General features: G+C 37.2%; 1 protein-coding gene across 2 annotated transcripts; it reads right to left on the bottom strand.

The window, feature by feature from the left end:
- Positions 1-4,516: 4,516 nt before the first annotated feature.
- LOC131043776 (disease resistance protein RPV1-like) lies at positions 4,517-11,403 on the bottom strand. 2 transcript variants are annotated; one of them, XM_059207981.1, is made up of 5 exons: positions 10,524-11,403; positions 6,955-8,047; positions 6,543-6,851; positions 5,243-6,451; positions 4,517-5,159 (listed from the first exon to the last, which is right to left on the bottom strand). In XM_059207981.1, the coding sequence occupies exons 1-5, from the start codon at positions 11,051-11,053 to the stop codon at positions 4,695-4,697; spliced, it is 3,606 nt and encodes a 1,201-aa protein (XP_059063964.1). In that variant the 5' UTR covers positions 11,054-11,403; the 3' UTR covers positions 4,517-4,694. The 2 variants fall into 2 exon arrangements, with proteins under 2 accessions (XP_059063964.1, XP_059063965.1); XM_059207982.1 differs by having other exon boundaries at positions 4,950-5,122.
- Positions 11,404-26,252: the final 14,849 nt, after the last annotated feature.

The raw sequence follows: 26,252 nt of genomic DNA, 5'->3' as shown, positions 1-26,252 counted from the left end.
TGTAGAGGACTTTAGTGGAGATTCTGAGATTTTGCATTTCTATTTTTTATAAAATAAATATCTACCTGTAGAGGTGGAATAGTTCACTTGTGAAAGTCATAGAGGCACTTGAGCTGGTAATGATAGCATCTAGGGTTACAAAGCCAAGAGGGCTCTCTCAGTGAGAGGGAGCATACTGAAAGGGGATTTTGTTCTAAATCTCAGGATGATCATATTCTTGCCTAGGGCTTTATCTTATGACAGTAGATCCATGGTGGTTCTAGCACTTCCAACCGTATGAGGATCATACCAGATGATGAGAGCCTCCTAAAGCAAGATATCTTCCATGATTAGGATCATGTGAGCGGGGGATGCTTCTATGATAGAGGGAGAAGCTAAGAGGATGTGCTTCTATTTATATCTGAGGATCTTGGCTATATTTGTTTAGAGGGAGTGGACCATGTCAAGATGGTTTCTCTAGTAATCAGTCAAAGGACTATGATTCATGAGATGGAGTCCCATTTATGTATGCTGGAAGGCCTTTATGTTGACTTCTAGGTCATGATATTCCTGGATAGATGAATAGTCGGTGAGCTTGGAATACACCAAGAGTGATGCAGATTCCAACCTTGTATTTCATGAAAGGTCAAAGCATGTGGAAATCAAGTATCACTATGTTAGAGACATGGTAAAGGTACGTTATTCACTAATGTATTCTTCTTTTCAAAAGATGTTTTAAAGTGCAAACTCCTATGATTGCATTTGTCTTTGAGAGAGAGAGTTAAGGTGAAAGCCCTCATCTACACCCTCTGATATGGTTCATGGTGGATGTCATGTGTGTGACGCCATGACAAACATCACGTGAGAGAGTCTGTGATTATTTTCTTGTACTTGTGTGTTTACCCTATGGATGAGCCATGGTGAATATCATTGTGAGGTGACTATCTCACAATAATGGTTGATATCACATGAGGTGATATCTATGAATAAACCATAATGGTGGATGTCACGTGAGGTGATATCTATGGATATGACATAATGGTTGTTATCGTGCAAGGTGATATCTATAAATAAACCATAATGATTGATATCACATGAGGTGATATCTATGGATATGTCATAATGGTTCATATCATGTGAAGTGATATCTATGGATATGCCATAATGGTTGATATCTCAATAAGTAATATATATGGATATGCCATAATGGTGGATATCATGTGAGGTGATATCCGTGGATAAGCCATAATCGTGGATATTAGATAAGAAGATATTCGTGGATATGCCATAATTCTTGATATCACAATGAGGTGATATTTTCTATTCCACATATAGATGCAGCTATTGTGGTCAATAATCACAATGGAGTGATGTAACTTGCAAAGAATAAAAGTGATTCCTCCCTGGCTAACAAGGAAGGTTGAAGGGATAGCTTCGGTCTTAATCCTAGATCAAATGTGAAAGTGGCCTATCGGCCTTTCACATTTGATCTATAAATTAATTTTATTTAAACTTATCATCATTGTTTTTTCATCACACCCCTTGATCTGTTATCACAATGAGTAAATTCTTTTGGTTGGTTACTTTTGTGTATACATTATTTTGCACTGAGGCTTATGTAAGATGAAATGAGGTGTAAATTTGGGAGTGAAATTGATTGGCTAAGTATCTGCATTTAATAGTTGTGGCTATGGAGGTCACCAATTCTTTTAATATTATTTTGCCATTTGCAATTGACTTCTTGGGCACAACTAAAGGCACATAATTAATATTCATGTTCAATTGGTTTCTAGATAGTTAGTCAACTATAGATAGTCAAATTGGTTTCCAGATAGCCAGTCAATTGTAGATAGTCAAAGAGAGCATAATGAAGGCATGAAGACTTTATGTCGGATGATTGGAGCTTTGCATTCAACAATATAGAGATTACATGGCAAGTCAAAATCGTGATCAAACAAAAAAAAAAAAAATAAGAATTGTTCTTGTCTGAATTGTCTGCCAACATTGTAACTGAATATGCTTTTCCAATCATCCGACTTCCCTGCTGGTACATTTTAGGAAATAAGATTTTCTTTAACTTACCAAACAAAATATTGATTCATCGATCTAAGCGATTGTTCTTTAACGTTTAAGAAGTATGATAATAGGGAAACTCTAACATGTTGAGTGCCATTTTTAATAACAACGTGTCAATTTGAGAAATAATAAGCATTGGCAATGTGCCTTCTCCATGTTTTTCTTTAAATTGGGGCACAAATAAGTTGAGATTCAATTGTATAAATATCCATATATTGCTAGTGAGATTATATGTCCACCAATGGAGAAAAAATTAGATTATATGTTTGAATGTATTAAATTTAATTTTACAAATGAATCTGTATCTTACATGTTTTTACATATGAAATTTTGCTAGATGTAATATGTCATGTCATTATAATTGCACATTTTAACTTCAACATTAATACTGTACTATATCATATTGAAATAAAATTAAAAAACTCATCACATAAAATAACCAACAATATATTTGGTAAATTAATTCTTTATATTATAATTTTAAAAATAACATACATTAAACCTTAAATCCCAAACAAGTACATTAGTATACTTGCCTCTGCATAAAAAAACAAAATTAGCTCACTTGGATGTAGAATAACAATGACCTACCCAAATATATAGTACATATACGCCTTCCTAAAATGTGCTTAAAATTTCCTCACATAATTGTTTTGGAAATTAATTACATTGTTACAATATTTTAATAAGACTTTGGTAGAATTATGCTGTATCGTTGCTATGAGGAAACGGTGTATCTGTGGGTGAGAAACACCCAAGAAGTCAGAGAGGAGACCATCCCTCCTTTACATTGAATACAAGCAGCAATTTTATTAGTAGGGACATAATTTTTACAGCTTCCACATGAGTCTCACCACACGTTCTCTATCCTCGAACCACTCAAATAGACCTTCTCATCGTGTCAACCTAACAAGCGCTAATTTTGATCCAGATATAGTAATGGGTCGAGGATAAAGAGTATCCTTTACACTCTTATACCATGATTGCTTGTCATGCACAGTAAGGATTATCTGTGTGTTAAAGGATTACCTTTGCGTTAGGACACACTTCTATCAATTTCTGATACACTGTTACAGATAGCAAGTCTACTGTTCCTGTGTACCCTCTCTATGCAACAACCAGGATGCACAGATGAGGTGCATCATATTAGACTCCACAAGGATGTAGGAGTTGTTGATCCTTTCAAGCCTATATAACAGGTGTTCTATTATTTTGGATTGGATCACACTTAAAATCTTATTATTATATGTTCTTGCCTACAACTATAGCATCAATTGGGGGTTAGTACCTTTCTTTTCCAACCAATCAGGGACTCTTTTTCTCCTATTAATTTGTATCATGAAGATTGAAGATCGAAACATGTTTGGAAGTTAATAGGGGTGAAAATTTGGCAGGCTGTTATTGGCTCTACAAAATGACAGCTAAGAATTGCAATTTCTCAAACCAGAGAACATATGTTTCACTAGATCTCTATCCATTGCAAATTGTCACATTGATGGCTCCATATGTGTTAGATGGAGATAAAGAGAGCTTGAACCTTGCGTCCAATGGAAAATCAAAGACTTTGCCTATTCTGGTTTCCAAGTATGTTAACTGAAATCAAGTGCAGCAAAACTAATACAAGTACTCTAATCCATATTACAAGTGATCATAGCACACACTACCATTAAACCCAAATAACAAACTCAAAACTATCATCAATTAAACATGTGTTTTGAGCAACACCCAAAAAGAAGTAAGCCAAACTAAGATGATAGAATAAAATTTCAAATGCATAGGAACTCAAAAGATCAAAGACGCTTTAAAATCAACACTCTTGATTTTCCAAAATAAAATTCTTAACCATCCAATAAAATTCAGTTTTTCCTCCCCTAACAAAATTGCTTTGCCAAGTTTTTTGTAATCCAAGGATTCGAATAGATATCATTAATCCCTCTGCCTGTCAGCCGATACATCAGCATGTTTCGTATTGCATGAAATATAAAAATGTTAAAACCAAACTATAATATATGTGTTTGATTTTTCTATTGCCTTTTTTAATTCACCAGCCATTTGAAATTACTTTTGTAGAAATGAAAAATAAAAACCATAGGAAATTATGCTTTGGCCAACAACAATAAACATCAATTTTCATGAAAAATAAAAAATATTAAAACTAAATCATAGTAAATATGATTTATTTTTTTATTGACATAGTTTTCAAAGACCTAATTTTTTTTTTAATATTGAAGAAGCCAAATGAAATAAAGTACAAAGAAAAAGAATAGGCAGTCCAACAATGAAACTGCATAAAATGAAATATAAACTGTTCACTAGCAGAACTAACTACAACTGAAACAATCAGATATGAACAACATGACTAAACATCACAACTTGTGAACAGCCAACAATAGAACAGCTCAAATAGCCAGTCGGTAAACAGTGAACATGGCTGTTAAGGAAAATACAATGCTAAAAGAGGTAACCGAATCTTGTTGAAAATTAGACATATAGACAATAGGTACAATGAGCACAACCAAACTTTATAAATGGAACTTGAAAAACTTATACAACAGATTGGAGCACTAAAATCTCCTTAATTCTAAACAGCTAACCCAAAACATTAATTGGCAGGGACTAATAATGAAAAATTATAATAATCATTGATTCATACTATTGTCACCTGATTTACTCAAATATTGTAATAATTGATAAAAAGCTTTCACTACTTTTTCTTCCTCGCCCACCATTAAGATTCCCATGTCTTCGTCTGCCGGAATACTACCGCATTTCTGCAGTGCAAATTCCTCTTCTCTTCCCAAAGGGGAAGATTGTGTAAAAACACCTATCCATACCCATTGCCCTTGTTTCACAATCATTGACGACCTGGGCATGCCGTCCTGCAACGAGCCTAAATGGGTGTAATGGGAAAGAGAATTTATAACAAAGCACAATATTGCTGCTGCGTTGGAAGAACGTCTCTGCCCGCATTGTAAAGTCATTCGACGAGTATTCTCCCCCTTCCATGAGTCAACTAAAGTGAGACCCGAGAAGGTAAAAGACTTCAGAGCCACCTCCACATCACACGCTGTGCTTGCACAAATTATACATTCTGATGGCCATTTCTGCAAAAATATTACAATACAATACAATAAACCGATGAACATTCATTACATAATAAGTTGGTGTATCTAAAAACTATTGTTACCTTTATAGTCTGAAGGCAATGTTCTAATGTCGAAATGTCGTTCCATGCTAAGAGCTCTACACTTCTCAAACTCTCCATATTCTCCAGGCTTGTTATGACTGGTACCTTCCACCAAGCGTGTAATATCAGTGTCTCCAATGACCTGCAATATTCTAAGCCTTCTATTATCTTCATCTGTTCAGCAGCTTCTGTGATTTCAAATTTTTTGAGTGAGACTAGTTCTTCAAAATTTGGAAAACCTTGTAATTCCTCCCCACACTTTCTTAAAACCAGCTTCTCAAGGTTTACCAGACTAGAGACACTGCTTATGCTTTTTAGCTTTTCACAAGTTATCAACTCTATGGTCTTCACTGATGTCGGCAAGCTATCTATCTCTACCAAGTGGCGATTGTCCCTAAGTGATAGAGACTCCAGGCTGGGGCAACATTGTTCAGAGATTGATATCCTCGACACAAGAGACTCTTCTACATTTAGAAATTTGAGGCTGTACAAGGAAGAAGAAGAGCACCCGGACAAGATATCCAATTCTCTTAGGGGGCAGCCCCGAATATGCAAACTGTGAAGGCTGGTAAGCTGCGTAAGTGTTTCTGGTAAGGATTCCAACTTCTCAGAACAAATTTCAAGACGAATCAAGGAGGACAAATTCCCAATAGAAGGTGGCAAAGATTTCAACGAACTGCTTCCGATTGTCAGCGCTTCCAATTTGCTCAGGTGACCAATGCCATTTGGTAATTCCATCAAGCTTCTGGAGCCCACATTCAGCGTTTTGAGCGATTGCTGATTTATGATTTGAGCAGGCAATTCCTGTAATTCACATCCAGAAACAAGCATAGCTTCAAGCTTTGTCATATTTTCAAGAATGTCCGGATGCAAGGTGAGCTCGAGGCAAAAAAGTAAACAAATATATTGCAGATTTATGAGTTGCCTAAATGAAGCTGGCAACATCATCAACCCAGCGCCTCTCAAATCTAGATGCCGCAGGTTTTTCAAATCGCCGAACCTGCTAGGCAGCAACTGTAGCTTATGACATCCGCATATATCAAGGTGCTCCAGCGATTGGAGTTGACAAAACTCTTCTGGCAGACCTACGATTTCCCTTATCCAGCCCAAGGATATCTTTTTCAAATGCAGTAGACGTCCTATTGAGCTCGGAAATCTCTGGAATCTTTTGGCATCAGAGATAATCAGCTCTCTCAACTGCACAGGAGGCTGCAGGGACATTCGTTTTTAACTAAGACAACAACTAAAAGACATTCAAGGTTTTGACTGTGCATAAATAACAGTAAAGAAAGATACTTACATCGGCAGTCTCGCTCCACAGTTCTTCTAACTTTTCAGCATTCTCAAGCTCTAAAATTCTTAACTTCTTCAAAGGAAGCCATAACTGAAGAGCTGAGTGCGGAAAGTTGACCCATCGCAGCCAGACAAGGCCTGCTGATAGTGTAGCTAGCTCTCCTGTAAAATAGTTGTTATGGACAAACAGGATTTCTAATTGCCGCTTAAACCTTTTACCTGATCCTGTCGCAACCTCCACAAGATTCATACATTCTTCGTAAAACTCATCTGTTTCCGCTCGAATCCCCCTAATCCCCCGATTTAGCACGCCGTCCTAAATGAAAAAACAAAAACAAGGTTTTAAAACAGTTAGACGTACCAACAACATTTCCATGTCAAAATACTGGATGGCATACAAAACATGATATTGAGCTCACCTGCCCCTCTATTTCAATGTCGCGAATTTGCTCCGGTGACCAAAGACGGTAGGGAGATTTATCGATTTCTCTTTCCAATGCAATTTCTTTCCCCATATCCCTCAGATGATCATGCATTGTTATGCAATTCCACTCATCAAGCTCAACCAGACACTTATTCTTAAGTCTTACCAAACTATGCTGCCCACTCCATCCGGACCCATCCCATACAGTGACGGCCGACTGTTCTTCTATTCCTATAAAGAAACAAGATATATCTAAAAATACATCTTTTTCTTCCTTATCTAGTGCATCAAAGCTCACTTTTAATATGCTTTTAATGTCTTCAGGCAATATTCTGGAGACCTTGTTTAATTGAGAATTCCAATAATCCTCGGACATTCCATGAACTAGTCCTCCTAATACTTTGAGGGATAAGGGCAATCCCTTGCAGACTTTTAAAAAATTTTGAACAAGATTTTCAAATCCATTTATTGGATAGGGTTGTCGGAAAGCATACCAACAAAAAAGTTTCATGGCATGTTCGCGATTTAATTCTTTCATCTTATAAATGGAGGAGATTCCCCATGATGTAAGAACTCCAGATTCTCGACTTGTGACAATAATCACACTACCCTGTCCAAGACTATCTTTTACTGGCAATAGAGACTCCAACTGATCTTGATGCTCTACATCATCCAAAATAATAAACACTTGAATAGATTTCAAACGCTTTGCTAAAATTGCTTTTCCAATTTCTACATTATCAACTTTTCCAGCATCATTGAAACCAAGATCTTGCAGCATCTTTTTTTGCTTGTTATACAGGTCTCTTTTAGATCCATCCCGCACATTGTGAATAAAGCTACACTTATAAATGGATAATCTTGTCTTATTGTAGTATTCTTTTGCTAGTGTAGTTTTACCACACCCACCCATACCAACAATCCCTACAATTTTTATATTTTCAGAAGAGTCAAATGCATTTCTTTCAAAGTCTTGTAATATTTCATCAAGACCCACAGGAAAATTGGCCACCACCAATGGGATCTTTTGAGAGTGCTTATGTATGTAATCTTTAATAGCCTTCAACAATTTCTCTTTCCCTTCATCACTAAACCAAAAAACATTCAAAAAAGTCACCCAAGTGAAATTTTTTCAAAAACAAAATAAAAAAATTTTATTGAACAAAATTGATAAAACATTTTTTAAATGATAGTAAGACAAATAAATATATTTAAACATAAAAATAGTCATCCATTTTACATACAGGCAATGTTTTAACTCTCTAAATCGAAATTGAAAAAAACAAAGATTAAACAATAAAACTTCTGTATGTTAATAAAATCAGAAGCTTTACAAAACTTATTATGTTATAGAATATCTTCTCATATCCACTTGATTGCAAAGGATAAGCTCTTTTATTGAAGAAGCCAAAAATTTAAAAATTCAATGTTCCTCTTGTAACATCATACATATGTGTGTGAGCAGTATGCAATTAATGAGAGCTATTTTAGAAGATTGTGTGTTATATTGTACCTTCGTATCATCAGCCCAAAAATGTTCCAATAGTGCATGTAAGTTGATACAAAAGAGGTTGAAATAGAATGAGGTTGATACAAATGTAACACCAATATCATGAGGTTGAAATGGAATGCCTAGAAACACTAAAAGAATTTAGGGAAAGTAAATCAGATTTTCTTGTAATTCAATATTTATACTGATGTCGACCGCCCAATACACAAATCTCTGTTTAAGTTTCTCCATATTTTAGTTGGTGAAAAGGATGATTCTACGCTTGAAACTCATGTAATCATTTTAAAGGGTAATATTTAGAATTGGAGAATAAACAAATGAGATTTACTAGAACCAGCAATGACTTTTATGGAATCCACCCCATGGATCCTAAGTTGTCCAATGAAAAGAAGAATAATTTAGGGATATTTCTAGAAACTATCTCATTGGATTGGACTAGTTGTAAAACATGAGAATATTGAAAGTGGACCAAAAAGATATAAAATCATTTCAAAAAAGGTACATTGCATTTAAGGTCATATATGTGTTTCATACCTCTAATTGTCATCTTAATAAATGGAAAGTTCATTTTCCTGCTTTGCCTCAAAGAAATATCCATGAAATTGTGTGGAGGTTGGGCCAATCAAAACAATTCTTTGTAGATGCAGTTGATGCCAAAAGGGAAATTTATTTTTGGATTGATGCTTCCCTTACTTGATTTCACATTATGCTATTGCAATATGCCTTTTTGTTTCTTCTCTATAAGGATTGCCAATTTCCAGCTCTTAATTTTGTTGTTAAGAGTTATTGGAAAATACAAATACATGATTCAAAAGTATATTGGACACCAAATTGTCCTAATACTTTAGAGGATGACATCAACCTTAAGACATTAAAGAGCTATATTAGCAGTCTAGTTGAGGCAAGTATAGTAACAGCTATTCTCCAAGAACATCATTGTAGTATAGAGTTAGACTTAACCATGAAAAAGAGAGAAGCATCATTTAGTGCAAAGTTTTCAACTCCTAATTATATCAGAGTCTCATAGCATAAGATAATTACATCACAAGGAGGATGAATGTCTAGGAATTACAAATCTACAAGAATGATTTGGGATCCTAGTAACTCCAAGTAACAGCATGGCTTGTGATTGCTTGAGGACAAGCAATCTTAGACAAGGAGGACTGTCATGCCCCCACCTAAATTTGAATATCCCCAATTAAATAAAATACCTATCCCTTACAAGATTAATAGATAAGTGCAAGATGGTTGATTAATAGATAAGTGCAAGATGGTTAGGGTTTATTAGGCAACAGTTAAGAGGATATCATTAGTAGTTATAATGAATGAATTCTCTTACGACAGTGATTTTCTTCTAATAAAGAATAAAAAATAATTAACTAAAAGTCAAGAGGCATCCAAAGGGTTGTGACTATTGGAGTAAAAATGGTATGTAAGAAGATAAATAAAGGGAAAGAAAGGACAATTCAGATAATTATTTATGATTCTTATATGATATATGAATTGAAGATTTAGCAATCTTAAGGACTAAATTCCTCATAGATCAGAAATTTAAGGACAAAAACTCTTAATTTCTTTATCAAGTTAGGGGACAAAAATATCCAACTGTAACAGAAATATTTCAAGACATTTGTATTAAAGAAATAGGTACAAATTATAAGAAACATTACAATAAATATTCAAAAATAAGTTTAATATTTTCAAAATAATATTATAAATTGTAAATTGTAAATCTGAAATATACTATAGTAAAATGATATTTGTAATTAATTGTAAATGTGAGATGTTTATCAAAAAAGGAAATTTCTAGAAAGGGATATTACAAATTATTTTGCAATTTGTTGGTATCAGGGAGGAGTATAACAGGACACGTTTCTTTAAAAAAAAAAATGGGTTCACCTCTGAAGTCTAAACAGAAAAAAACCCAAAACGAAGAAGGCAAACAAACTGTCAAACAATAAAATGACATCACACCTATAAATGGAGGAGGAAGGAAAGTTACAGTAATAAAACACAGGAATCTGAAACTAAAGAAGAGGGTTTTTGGTACTTACTCATTATCCTTCACAATGTAACCAGTAAGATATGTAACGTTTTGCAGCGCCACTTTCCAATTCTCTAGTTTTTCTGCACTGTATCTGCCGTTTTCTTTATGTTTGGCGAATGCATCAGTGTAGACTCCTTTTTCTTGGGCAGTCCAGCGGATAGCACCGGGATCAACTTCGTAGAAGACAGGAATGATGGTGTTGCCTGATTTCAGCATAAACGATAATTCGGCCAAACACCAAGGAGAGTCTGCATATTTGGGTGAAAGTATGGCAATATGAAGGAAAGAAGTAGTCATGGCATCTTGTATTTCAGATGGTATGAAATCGCCCAGTTCAAGCTCCGGTTGATCTAAAAAGACTTCAAGTCCCATGGATTTCAGGGCATGGTAGAGAGAGGTAGCCAATGTGTGCTTGGTGTCTGGTCCGCGGTGGTTAATGAATACATCGCAGGGCACCCTTTTCCCTGGTTTTGAAGATGATGCAGATGGCGGCACAACCTCCTCAAAGGCATTGGTAGTCTCATTGGGCGTTGCCATTGAAGAGAAACTGGAAAAAAGGGGAAACTGCCTGATAAAAGCAGAGAAAATGTAAAACAGAGAGAGACGCAGGGGACGAAAGAATGAAAGGTAATGGTAAGGCAAGAGCAAATGATTAAAAGAGCGTTATAAAGCAAAGTAGTGGAAAAAATGTGAGGAGGAGAGAGATTCGAGTGAATGATGGAGACAGGACATGGGATACTGGAGAATGGAGCCCACACACTCGAAATTCCGTGTTGTCCGCTTTGAACTTTCATCAACTATGTAGGAATCTTTTAAAAAGTTGAAGTTGAAAAGACATTTTGACGAACATTTTCCGGCATACCACGAGTAGTTCACAGGTTTTACAGTGAGTTTAAAGTTATGAATTAAATTAAGAAGGCTAGATTTTATTTAATACTTTAATTAGCTGGTAGGCTCTTTGTGGGGGTTTTTTCGCTTGGAATGATCATTCCTCTGCAGCTTCCTTAATTGATTGGGTGCTTCTTTCCGGCGGTTTGGAGACACACGCACCTGACTGGCACCGCAGACATCTTGCCACATTTCTGACTGGCGTGGTTGATTTTGGGAGAGAAAAAATGAGCACCACCATGAACACAAACTGTTAGGAGCCGAATAAATAGAGAACCCCGGGCTAAATGCGACCTTCTCAGAAAACAGGCGACCATGGACACTTCTGCAGATTGTGAGGTATGCTTGCTTCCTCTGTCTTGGCATTAATTTAGGGTTTGTGTAAACGTCTGGTAAAGATCTTCAATATTGCTGTTTAGGCAGATTATCCGGCAACTTCCGGCAATGGAAGGGAAGTGGTCTCATCCTTAGCCAATGCTACCGTTGAACCCTACCTTCACGAGCACCCTAATTCGTGTAGTGAGCCATTCCATTTAGACATGGGTGAACCATGGCGCCCCACGAATACTATCCAAAATATTCGAATCGGGTAGGAAGAGAGAAGTAATACTAACTTTACTCTATATCAAATAATTTAGGGTTTTGGGATTTGTACTGTTTAACTTGTGTTTTACTTCTTTTCTAAATTTTTTTATCAAATCCAGCCCAAATTTTGTACCATTATAACTAATATTTGAGGAGTATCAAATTTATTTTTGTATTAATCCATGAAGCTTATCATCCTAGAATTTAAATCTGAACTTTATTGCCTTGGTGTAGGAGCACATAATGGGATTATGCTTCCATGAGGCTTGCTAATGTAATTTTCATGTGTTTTGTCATGTTTGAGTCAATAAGGTCCTATGGACCATTTGTAATAAGTTTGGAACCCAATGGGTGAGTTGGATTGGTCATTGGCCTTATTTGGGAAAAATTGTCATAGTGTTGTCAATGTTGTCATATGGTTGCTCAATGTGGTCAAAGTGTCACCTAGGGTGACCAATGATGTAAAAAGGCTTGTTTGGTCCTATTTATGAGTACTTAACGTGATTTGAAGACATTAGGGGCCAATGGGTCAAGTTTGGCTAAAATTGTCAAAATCTTGTAAAAGTTGCTTAGCAACTTTACAAGTTTGAATGTAAAAACAAATGCAAATGAGTAACCAATGGTCACCCATTTTGAAATGTGGTTGGGGACCATTGGAAAATATTGCTCTCATGTTTAAATGCCTCCCTTTGGATCGAGGCAAGGTTGGTTGATGAAGTTTGGAGAAGATTAAATAAAAACAATTCTGATTGTTTTGCAGTTTTATTATTTCCTTCGTGTTGCAGTGTTTGGTACTTGTTTGTACGGTACCTTTTGGGTTGAAGACTCACATGGTTGGAAATTAGAGTGGGTACACTTTCATTTGGTAGCCTGCTTTGGTCCAATTTCATCTAGTATTTTTGGAGATGTAAGCATTTTGGTGAAAGCTACCTTTAAACCCTTGCCACCTAGGGTTTGATCACAAAAATGTGAATTTCTCCACATTCCACTATGGGAAAATTATCAAACCTGGTGGAATGGTAGGGTTAAATGTCCTCTTTAGGATTTTGAAGGTTAGAAAGAAGGAGATCATGATTGGAGTGATAAAATTCAAGCCCTAAGCCTAGCATCTCTATGTGATAGGCTTGTAAATAAGGGTGTTTTGGAGAGTTGAATGAACCTGTTGTAAATCAAAGTGTTTGGGTGCTTTAAAACCAATTGATTTGGTGGTTTGGTGATGCATAACACCTATTGAAACCATTGATTAAGGATTTGTGTGCATTTGAGAGGTAGTTGTTTTGGAAAAGAGGGCTAATTATGGCTCTAGTGTAGCAGTAGAAATCAATTTATGATGAACATGATCCAAAACACCCTATGGTAATTTTGAGATATGTTTTAGAACTCTGAAAAGGGTACTCAAATCAGGTTTCCGATTTTGGAGAAGGGGGATGAGTAGAGAGATCTTTTCACGAGTCATAAAAAGGAGGGCTACTAGGACTTTTGGTGGTTGTTAAGCATTCCACCATTCTACATGTTAGAGACCTTTTCCAATTCTTGGAAAAAGTTTGTTTGGATACCCTAATATTTTGGGGAATCCTGCCCTGAGGTCCTAAACCATTTGAAAGCCTGCACCAAATTGAGTCCATTTTGCCTAGATGTAGGATGCCTAGTTTGCTAGGTGAGTTGGGAGAAAGATCTCCCTATATGATTGTTTACTTTGGTGATTTGAAACTTGATTGTAGAAGATCCTAATCATCCTCCCACCTTTGCATCATGCCTTTACAAAAAAAAACCTTGCTTCTTTCCATATGATGAATGACAAAATATAATAAGGTTGAAGGTGAAATTGTCTAGCTTCGAAAAGTCTATAAATCAACAATTAAGTATCAAATTTCACTATACACAAGCTTGAGCTTCCTGAAAGTTCCCCATAACAACATTTCTATAATAGCAATGTTAAGCCCCAATACAACAAGTCATGGAGTTACAAAATTCTGAGAAATGCATAACCCAACTGAATGATTCATTCTCTTCCAACTGTCTCTTCATCTCTGTAATGTCCTGGCGACACCCCCAACCGTACAACACCTCCCCCAAAGGCTCTCACCTTGTACAATGGCTAAGAACTCAGTGTACGTTGATATACTGTATTGTACGACAAACCCCAAGCTGTGCTACTCCGTACAAAAACAATCCATACGGTGACTACACTCAGCATACATGTCTGTACTGTGTTGTTATGATGCCCGTACAGCAAGAATGTGACCATAGGATCACTTCCTTCTACCCAGTGTACGGTCTAGAAGTCGTACGACATCAATTCCCTTCCCTCTGTGCAATGAATATAGTTGTGATTCACTACCAACTACTTTCCTTCATGTACGAACAACTCGAGTATTGAGATGCGAAGGGAAACATAAAATATTATGTTGCATACTGAAAGGTAGACAATATAATCATATTAACACAGTTTGGCATAGGAATGAGCACACTAGACATGTATGTAGAAATTTAGATTCAATAATGATAGCACTTCCAATTACAATAATCTCAGACTAAGAGCAGAGCAGAGTAGGGTGAGGAGTTACTCCCACCGAAACTGTAGATGTTAAGTAGGGAGGATCTTCCACCTCCAAAATGGCTGACAAATTAACTCCAACAGAAATTCAAACATACAGAGAAAACACCAAATTTGCATACCTACAACTAAGCCAAACTTGGCCATTTAAATGGACTCCGGGAAACTTCTCGAAGGGTTACAAACGAGCCAACAGGGCAAGGTAAAAACTTAACTAATAAAAGGGGCCTGAAATATTTTATTATTAAATTTGGGGTGATACAATAGTTCATTAAATTATTAAATTATATCAGGGACATTACAGTCCTCGCGGCCCGAGAATTGCTTGCCCTCAAGCAATTGCGGACTTGGGTGCTCCAAGATCTATTCGCCTTCCCAAGTGGTGTCTTCAATCAGTAGATCCTTCCAATGAATTAGATACTCCTTGATGATATGCAACCTCAACCTTTTCTCTCTAACGTCGATGATCTCTGCAAGCTCCAGAATAAGTTTTCCTTCTTTGTCCATGGGAGGAAGTTCCTCAGAAACCATGACACATTGTCCGACTACCTTTTTAAGGCATGAGACATCAAAGACATTGTGAATCTGACTTCCCTTAGGAAGCTCCTCCAGCTCGTAGGCAACTTCACCCACCCTCTGAAACACTCTGTAGGGTCTATAGAAGTGTGGTCACAACTTCTCGGGACCACTTTTCTTTAGGGACGATTGTCTGTATAGTTGTAGCTGGAGGTAAAATAAATCTCCTACCTCAAAGCTTCACTCAACCCTGTGTCAGTTAGCATACATCTTCTGTTGATTCTGAGCCCTCTGCAGGTTATCCTTGAGAGACCTTGGGATATCCAAACTTTCTTGCAGCCAATCCTTGGCTCTTGGTGCACGACTGTTGCCTATTGTCAGATCCATAAAAGACGACGACTCATACCCATAAAGTGCCTTGAAAGGTGACATACCTATTGACATGTGATGGGTAATGTTGTAACAGTGTTCTCCTAAGTGCAACCAACGGACCCACACCTTTTGCTATGTTGAAACATAGTTCTTGAGGTAACCCTCCAACCATTTGTTCACAATCTCTATCTGACCATCTGTTTATGGGTGGTAGCTTGTGCTCGGTGTCAACTCCGTTCCTACCAACCGAAATAACTCCATCCAGAAGGTGCTAAGGAAACAATTATCCCTGTCACTGACTATGTTTCGTGGAAGACCATGCAAGCGAAACATCTCCTGGAAAAACAACTCGACCACTTGTGCTGTGGGAATGGCAAGGAAATGGGCATATTTAGTCAAACAGTCCACCACGACATAAATGCAGCCTCTCCCTTGCACTTTGGGCAAGGTATGCTTGGATTTATTCAGTTGGCAAGTGGAACACTCCCGTACATACTATAGGACATCATCTTTTGGTCCCTTCTAGGAGAACCTCTCATGAACTTGCATGTATGTGTTGAGGTACCCTGGGTGACCTATGAGAGGCGAATCATGAATCTCCCTTAGAATCTTCTCCTTCATCTTTTATTCAAGTACCAAATAGATTCTATCCTTGTATAAGATGATGTCGTCAACCACCTTGTACCTGTCATCCTGTATTTGTCCATCCATCACCTTGCATGCAAAAGAATTCTTGGAGTACTCTACCAACATATGTGCCTTCCAATCTACCGAGATTTGTGACAATGAACATATAGTCAGTCTTCTTGAGAGGGCATCGATGACCACATTATTCTTGCCCTTCACTTACTCAATATCAAAATCATATGCTTGGAGTACAGCTCACCCATTTGTTTTGCCACTCATTCAAGTTCTTTTGTTCCAAGAAATATATCAGATTGTTGTGATATGTCTGCACAACAAATTTTGCTCCAACGAGGTACTGCCGAAACTTGGTGAGGGCATGCATGATGTTGAACATCTCCTTGTCATAAGTGGAGTACAATTGTTCCACTCCCGAGAGCTTCCGACTCTCGAACACGATGGGGTGATGATCTTGCATCAACACCACTCCAATGCCTTCACCCAAAGCATCATACTCCAGGATGAAAGGGTGAGTGAAGTCTGGTAGTGCCAAAACCACACACATACTCATAACTTCTTTCAACTTGTCAAAAGTGTGTTGCGCCTATGCATCCCAATGGAAGGATCCTTTCTTCGTTAGATCTGTCAGTTGTGCACCAAGCTATGAAAATCCCTTCACAAACCTTCTATAATAATTGCACACAATCCAAAAAGTTCACGCAGCTTCGAGAGAGTCTTGGGTGGAGGCCAATCTAGAATTGCTTAAATCTTCTCATGGTGAACCTATACCCCCCGGGCATTGATGATGTGACCCAAGTACAAGACCTCAGTCATTTCAAATTTACATTTGGACCTCTTGGCATACAATAATTGTGACTTCATGATCCCCAATATTGCATCCAAATATCTCAGATGTTCCTCCCAGGTCTTGTTGTAGATGAGTATGTCATCGAAGAATACCAACATGAACTTACACAGTTGCTTGTTGAAGATGTGGTTCATGCAGGACTCGAAAGTGGTTAGAGCATTGGTTAACCCAAACAACATGACCAAGAACTCATAGTATCTGTAATGGCAATGAAAGTTTGTCTTCTCCACATCTTGCTCCCTCATGAGGATCTGATGGTAGCTGAAACGAAGATCAATTTTAAAGAAATTGACCGCGCCATGTAGTTCGTCCAACAACTCATCGATCTTGGGGATGGGGTATATATTCTTGATAGTCTTCTTCTTTAGTGCACGGTAGTCGACACACATTCTGAGAGTTCCATCCTTCTTCACCAGAACCACCAAGGATGCAAAGGGGCTAGAGCTAAGACTGGTCCATCCTTTTTTGAGGAGTTCCTGGATCATTTTCTCTATCTCTTCTTTGAACTTCTTCGGGTGGCGATATGGTGTGATGATAACAAGTTTTGTTCATTCCTCCAACTCGATGGTGTGCTCAAAGCCTCGATGTGGGGGTATACCAGGTGGAATATCAATGAATACCAAACTGTGCTTATCCAAAAGTGCCTGAAGTTCCTCATCCTAGTAGTAAGTCGGTTGCCCTTTCACAGGTTCTGTCGAGATTAAGCAATGTGTTGCCCATACAACTTCATCATGTCTGAAAATGGCTTCCATTCATTTGGCTGAAATCTCCCTTAGGCTACCATTCGACATTCCCCTCAGAATCACCTTCTTTCCATCCACCTTGAATGAGAACTCCATCCTTTTGAAGCTCCACGTGTACCAGTCGAGGGTTTCCATCCATTGAATTCCCAATATGGCATCTGTGTCATCCAAATCTACCACAAAGAAATCATTTGTCACTATGTAATTTCTCATGGTGATGCTCAATCGTTGAACCAAGTGAGTGCATGATAGGAGATTTCCTCCCTTCACCTTGACTTTGAACCCTTCATGCTCTTCAGTATGCAAACCCCTTTGGGTGATGCATGATGAGTTTATGAAGTTGAGTGAGGCCCCACTGTTGAGCATGATTAAGACTCATTGCCTTTGAAGCATACCACATACCCTAAACACATTGCACCTTGGGGTACCCACCAGTGTGGCAATGATGCCTCCCCTCCATACCAGTGTGGAAATTCTCTCTGCCTAGCTTGTTTCTTGTATGATCTCTTCCTTTGGTGGCTCACTTTCCTCATGCTTCTCCTCGCCATCAGACATTACCTCAGTATAATGAATCTTTCCTTTTTCCAAGCATCGGTGTCCCAACTCCCATGACTCCTTGCAAGTGAAATAGAGCTTCTTCCTTCTTAACTCCTGTTTCGTGGCATCATCCAATGTTGACTTCTTCAGAAAGGTTTTGTTATCCTTCTCCTTCAGGGCGAAGAGTGGTTGGGCATGAGGAAAATTTCTAGAGGAAGAATATGTTGCCATGTCATGCACCTTCTTAATCACTTTCGTGAACGTGTTGGGATTGAACCCTTTCACCCAACCCTTCAGTGGTTTCATCAATTTGTTCATGAATAAAACCACCAATCTCCTCTCTGAGATATATGTCACCAACATGGACAGTCTCTAGAATTTTGTAATGTAACTGTCCATAGGCCCAGATTACTTCAACTGAGCCAATCCCTTGAAGTTGACTTCTGGATCCTTTCCGTCAAAATGGTCTATAAGCCTCTCTGTGAGTTCGGCATATGAAGTTATTTGATCGTGGTCAAGGGTGACCATTCCATGATACCACCATTCGTGAGCGACTCCTTCCAGGTGAAGTGCTACAAATTTGATAACTTCATCTTTAGGCATCGGGTTGAGCTGGAAGTAGGTATCTGCTTTTTGTACCCAAGCTCATGCAAAGGTTGCTTCGGTCCCCTCAAAGGATGACAAATTACTCTTACCAACCTTCCATTTGATATCAACATTGTAGTAGCCACGACTTCTACCGCCCAAGTATTTCATTCAAAGTTCAACATAATCTTTGAAGGATATGTCTCCCTCGAGATTTGCATCCTTCCAATCTTGATTCTGCTGCTCTTGCAACTCCTGGAAAGTGGGCTCTTGCTCCCCGTGAAGTGCTTCTATTCTTTGGGGAAATGTCAGCATTAGTGGTTGGGAATGGGAGTGATGTGGGTTTGACCTTCTAGTGACTGAATTATTGCCATGATCTCCATTGCTTTACCCACGACCAATTGTCGCAGTGTATCCTCCATGAGTTTTTGTCGTTGTTCCCCTCTGATCACTATTTCGTTGAGTTGAGCTTGGCTTCTGGTTATCTCCCTTAACAGTGTCATAACTTCCTTGGCATGATCTTGTGCAGGTTCCCCCATTTTGTTAGCAGAACGATACTTCCTTATGGTGTACACTTGCATCCACTACCTGATAGGATGGCAAGATTACTAGCTTTGATACCACTGTAATGTCCCAACGGCACCCCTAGTCGTACAACACCTCCCCCAAAGGATCTCACCCCATACGGTGGCTAAGAAACCAATATACAATGCTATATTGTACCGTACGAAAAACCCTAGGTTGTGCTACTCTGTACGAAATAGTTCGTACAATGACTACACTCAACATACAAGTGCACGTACGGTGGCTACACACCACCCATACGATGGTTTTATGTTGCTCATACGACAAGAATGTGATTGTACGATCACTTCCTTCTATCTAGCATACAGTCTAGAAGTCGTACGACATCAATTTCCTTCCCACCGTGCAATGAATACGGTTGTTGATTCATTACCAACTACTTTCCTTCATGTACGGACAACTCTAGTATTGAGATGCGAAGGGAAACACAAAATATTATGCCGCGTAGTGCAAGGTAGACAATATAATCCCCCAATCCCAACAATATTTTCTCTCTTTTGTGTGTGTAGGTTACAAGTGCACAATTGTATTTGCATATTTGGACTTCATTTTCAGAGGCGGAAAATCCTTTTTTGTCGTGCGGGTTTTTCGGAGGACCGTGTGCACTTTCAACACGGTCCCGACAACTTTCTCTCAAATTTGTAGGGGAGCTTCATCTCGACATTTTACTGCCAATTCTAGGTGCACAACTTCATCTTGCATTTCTATCTCAAGTTACAATCATTTCTTTGTCATAGTTACACTTGGTCTTAAATCGCATAATTCAACCTATTGCATTCTAAAAGGGGTTACCTTTACTTGCCAAATTCATTTTCCATTCACTTAGCATTCAATCTCTTCCTGATGAGATTGGATCTAGTGAGTTATCCCCCCTCTTTTAAATATAATGTGCATGAAAAGGTTAAGAAGAATCTTTTGTGAAACTTTCACTCCTTCTCTTGAGGAGAGAAAAGCTAAATTGTATATACTAGAACACAACTAAATTGTAGTTAGATATTACAGATCACTGATTCTAATCAAACCATTGGCTCACCAATGAGCCTTGCATGAGTCAAATGGTTTCTTACAATATATCAAAAGAAAAAAGTAATTGTAGCATAATTTACTAAGTTTGCATTAGATAAAGAAGACAAGTTTTTTGCTTGATATAACACTTTCAACAGAAAAAATTGAAAGCAAAACTCCATTAATTATTAAGTAATTTAGCATTTTTCACTGATAAGATCATCTTTGTAATTTTAAGTTTTTTTTTCAGTTGCAAACCAATCTCATATGTGCCCTTGTGAACTTAATATTTGTCAAGATAATATAACTTCAATGCATAGCCAACGTTCGTCATAAAAGTGATACCAGGATGTGCAATATTCAGTCCATTATAAATCCTGGCAATTTGTATAATGAGGTTGTAACAACACAAATATAGATGAGATAAACTCATTCAAAAATTGTATTTGAATCAATAATGATACAAGAGCCAGTCATACATTTCAATCAATTTACCTTGTAGTTTCGTCACATAGGACACCTGCATTCTAATAAAAAAATATAGTTTAATATTTCTATGGAACATATTAACATAGTTTGTGGTCAAATTGGCTCCAAAATGACATGGAAAGTCAATAACACGAAGGTTAGTAAAAAATTACAGATCGTTAATCGTGATCAACAAAACTAGTTGTGGCTTTGATTTTTCAAAAAAAAATCAAAAAAGTCAATAACACAACCAGTTTGGAGCCAGTTTAGTCGCGTCCTATTAACATAACCCTTTAGAAGCAATATAACACGTAAGACAAAATTTAGGGCAAAACGCCACAACATTGAATAGGTTTTCTCAAAAAATGAAACTGGTTCAAATTCATATGGCTTTCAATCTCACTAAAGATGTCTCAGTTTTCCCAAAAAACAAGTAACAGACTAAGTATTGCTAATTTTTAAAAGCATCATTATACAAAACTTCCACATAGAAGAAATATAAGACAAAAAAAATGATTAAAAATAATAAGAAAAATTTCAAACTTTGAAGATAAAACTCCATTAGGGTTGGGTACTAGTTTAACTTCCTTAGATAACTAGCAGCAAAAATCAAAACCAAAAGCTTCATCTGACTAATAATTTTGTTGGTGGATTGGAAGGCAAACGCCATCGGCGTTTATTTCAAATAGAAGAAGAATTGTTAGTTGTTACCATTTTGGAATCACAACTATTAAGAAGAAAAATATGTTGTTTCTAATAACTTTCTAAGGTTGGATCTTAAGTCTCTCAAAAGGAGTAGTGAACTATTAAAATATGTCAGTTCTATTTGCTCCATTTTGCTACATAACAGGCTTAACATGAATGTATCTTGTTGATGTGGTTGGCATGCTGTCTATCATTTTGTAATGTAGAAGTTGGGGGAAAGACATTATGTGAAGGATGTTTGAGGATAGGTAGAATTTAGTAGTTATGTAAGCCTCAGAACTTATTTGTTAGATGGGAAGTTTAATATAATATCCCTGCTATTATAAACTGAGATTTCCAAGGGATATTGTCAAACAATAGACTGATTTCCTTGCTAATCAATCTTCCTATCTATATAATCTATGTGTTATGGGGTTTCTAAACTACTTGCATGTTATGTTGTTCCGATTGATGCAATACTTCAGACTAGTTTTGACACTATTAATTTTGGTTTACCAACACAGATGACTTGCAAACAATAGGACAACCATCTAAGTTGATAATGTAACTATACTTTATGTTTTTTATGCAATAGCATGAATAAATATACAAAAATATGTAACTACAACCAATTGTAATTTTGACAAATAATTGGCATGCAACCCATGTAATCATATGTATATGAAATAAATCTTATTACTCCTTATTTAGAAATCATATGCTCATTATATTGGCCAACTTGTACCCAAACACATTGATTATTAATAGTGACCACTTTCAAATTATCTAAAAACATATGACAGCCATGGACTCATGCATACAAACTGAGATTACAAGGAAATATCAATGTCAAATGAACTTGGAGTACAACGCATTGAAGAAGCAAGCAATATCTTCGATCTTGAAGCCTCTAATGATATAATTCAGCCTTCCACCCAAATCGCCCTTGCTACTATCATAAAGGTTTGAGAATAAATGATTTGCAATACCAAACTCTTCCCCACAACACCCAAAATAATCGCTATTCCTTCCCAAGAAGATCACCCATGCCAAATATCAAAATCGATGCCAAGATGGGAGTCAAGGAACAAAATCGTGGAATATGGCTGACTGTTATAGTTTGTTCTTAGAATTGATATATCAACTAAAACCTTCCCTTTGCACCTCCCAAAAATTTCTAATAGAATCACCTTGTGCTTTCCAGGCTACTGCTAATCATCATTGACTGTTATGATCCTTCAACCAAGTAATATTAGTAAAATCATGGGTTATTGTTGATGAATTCGATTTGTCTCAAACCTGCAATTTTGATCAGCTACCTCCTATTCCACCCTCAATTGATCTTCACACAAATCACCTTTCTCTTTCAATAAGGATCAATGTATTTAGGAGACCAAACTGAAATGTTGAAGAAACCATTAACCCATCTACCATGAAAAAGGAAACGAAACACAATAAGCTCAATGTGAAGGAGAAAAGTTACCCTTCACTCTCAACTGCAACCCTTCGAATGATCTTCCACCACCTCAATTATGTGAATCAAAGGGAGGTATCATTCCCAATGACCAAAATTTGTAGAAACCCTAGGCTCCACAATACCAATACAAGAGAAGATGTCAAATAACCATTCCATAACAATGAGCCACATCCCCTATTTATTTGTTTCCTCTCATGGATCAATCAACTTCTAGAAACTTCTACTTTTAATAAAATAATATTTAATATTATTTTATAAGTGACTTATTAATTTTTTTATTTTGTACTTAGCCACTTTATTAATTCAATAAAATATAAAGTCATCTCATGTATGTTTTCAAATAAATATAACGAGATAACTTGTATAATATTAAATTAAATAATGTGGAGGTGTAAATGTAACTATTTTTTAAATTAATAAAATTCTTTGGCCTTGGCCTTTTATCGATCAAAAAAAAATATTAAATTAAATAATTTCCCCTTATTTCTCCAACAATCAAATACAAACAACTCCAGGCCAAAATGGGGACATTACAATCCGCCCCTCCTAAAATTACTTGTCCCCAAGCAATCATGGCTGCAAGGAACTCTCTTCCCACCTGGATCCCAAGGGAAATTCTGTGTAATGTCCCTATCATTGTGAATTAGCTCCAACTGAATCCGTTGAACCAACCCAATCTCCACATTAAGTGTCACGGGAGTGTAAGTCTCAAGAGGGAGCAAGTGAAGTGACTGACCATACTTGCTCCCAACCTCTGCAAAAAGTGAGCCATCAAATAAACCATCTATCACATGTGCCCTTGAACTATGCATTTGAAATAAGTCATGAATATGAGGATCAAAGGCGAAGCTGTATAAACTCCTCACTATGTACACTTTTGAATTTCCCTCCATGAGACTTGTCTGAAATCCTAATGCACAAGAATAATCTAGAACACCATTATTGGGACTGAAATCAAGAGAGTGATCTACATCCAAATCATAGAGTGGATTATCCAACAACCATGGAGCATCAAGCTCAAACAATGGATTGTCCATCATCTCAAGCTCCTCTTGAATAACCACATGATCCCTCTTCCTGCTCTTCCCTTTACAAAGAGAAATAGAATGCAAGCTCCCATCTACAATTCCCCTCAACACATAAGTCTTGTCATTCAATTCAATCTTCATTTCCAACTTAGGCACATTGAGGGTAAATACTCCAATGCCTTGGAGCCATTTCGTGCCCAAGACTACATCCACTGCACCCATATTGACCACATAGAAATCAACATGTAGCTCATAATAATGATATTGTAAGGTAAGATTACCTGTCCATTTGGTGCACATGAGGGTATATCCATCTGCAACTCTAACTCTAAATTCATTGAAGTCCTCTGTCTGCAACTTGCAACTAGCCACAAATCCCCCATCAATAAAATTGTGTGATGAGCTCCAATGTCTAAGAGTGCAATGGAATGTTGTCCTTTGACTGTTCCTGTAAATTTGAAAGTAACCTCATCCTACTCGTCAACAAATAAAGCCATAGGAGATAGATTCTCATCCAGCTCACACACTGCTAAAACATTTCCACCCTGATTGTCCCTTGAAGCAGTTGGTTGATTCGAATTTTCAGAATTAGGATCCTCATAATATACCCACATTGCATGATTTTCCTTACCTTTAGGTCTCAAAGGGAACTCATGCTCTCTATTGTAAGGCTCCTTGCACCAAAATCATAATTTCCTTCTCCTTAGATCTTCTCGTGTCTCCTCATCCATCATGGGTGTTGATTTATTTTCTTTTCAGCAAGTTGTTGAGGACTCTCATTGTTGGTTGAAGGAGTTTCTTTATGTGAAACTTTTCTTTTGGGGGCTATGAACTCCATACACCTATCTTTTTTCATTGCCTCCTATAGTGAGGGTGGATCAAATTCTTTCAACCAGACTCTTAGTGGTTCCATCAATCCCTCCATGAACAAGACAACCAACCTTCTTTCGCTAATGTTAGGAGCCATAACTATTAATCTCTGAAAAATCAGCAACATAAATATCAATAGTTCCATGTTGCTTCAATTGTGCCAACTCATGAAAACTAACTTCAGGATCCTTGACATCGAACCTTTCAATCAGCTTATCAGTAAATTCATCATACGTGGTAATGAGATTGTGGCCAAGTGTGATCAAACCGTGGTATCACCACTCATGAGCAACACGTTCTAAATGTAGTGTGGCAAATCTTATAGCATCCTCTTTAGGCATAGGTCTTAGTGATAGATAATTATCAAGTTTTTGTACCCAAGACCTACATTTGTTACTTCCATCAAAATATAGCATAGTGATCTTACCAAGTGTCTGTTGATAATCATTTATTGGCGAGACATAATGATCATTTCTTCCACCTCCTCTCCTATTCCTTTGATTCATAAATTGATCAAAAGTCCATTGATCCTTCAAATCAATAGGTAATGCATTATACTCTTGGTAAGCTTTCCTCGCTTCATCTCTAAAGGTAGTGGATGCAACAACTGGTGGTTGTTCTTCCCTTGGTATGAAAGTAGGGAAAAGTAGTCTAGAGGTTGATCCTCTAGTAGTAGTTATGTGGACAAATCTTTCTCCCTCAGTATTCCTGATATTTTAATTGTTTTCACTATGTTTAGCTTCATGATGTTGATGGAAGTTATTGTTATTGGACTATTGTTCCATTTTTCCCAGGAATCGAGACATCATGTCAAGCATGGTGTCAAATTTCATCTCAATTTGCGCATCTTTGTCTTCTTCTGCCATAGTCTGAACTGTTTTACCAGTGTCGCTTTCTCTTAGTGCCACTGACAATGTATCCACTTCGAGTACTCATGGATTTTGGTACCATTGTCTCCATTGTTCCCTATTATAATACCTAACTTCTCTTGCACTCATTCAACAAAATCTAATCATAGGATGGCAAGATGAAAGATCTGATACCACTGTAATATCCCTGGTGCTATAAACTGAGATGTCCAAGGGATATTGTCAAACAATAGACTGATTTCCTTGCTTCTCAAGCTTCCTATCTATATAATCTGTGTGTTATGTGGTTTCTAAACTACTTGAATGTTATGTTGTTCTGATTGATGCAATACTTTAGACTAGTTCTGACACTATTAATTTTGGTTTACTAACATGACTGACTTGTAAACAATAGGACAACCATCTAAGTAGATAATGCAATTGTACTTTTATGTTTTTGATGCAATAGCATGAATAGATATACAAAAATATGTAA

The sequence above is a fragment of the Cryptomeria japonica genome, chromosome 7 (genome assembly GCF_030272615.1).
Source record: "Cryptomeria japonica chromosome 7, Sugi_1.0, whole genome shotgun sequence".
NCBI classification, from domain to species: domain Eukaryota; kingdom Viridiplantae; phylum Streptophyta; class Pinopsida; order Cupressales; family Cupressaceae; genus Cryptomeria; species Cryptomeria japonica.
This window is presented reverse-complemented; position numbering and strand designations above follow the sequence as displayed.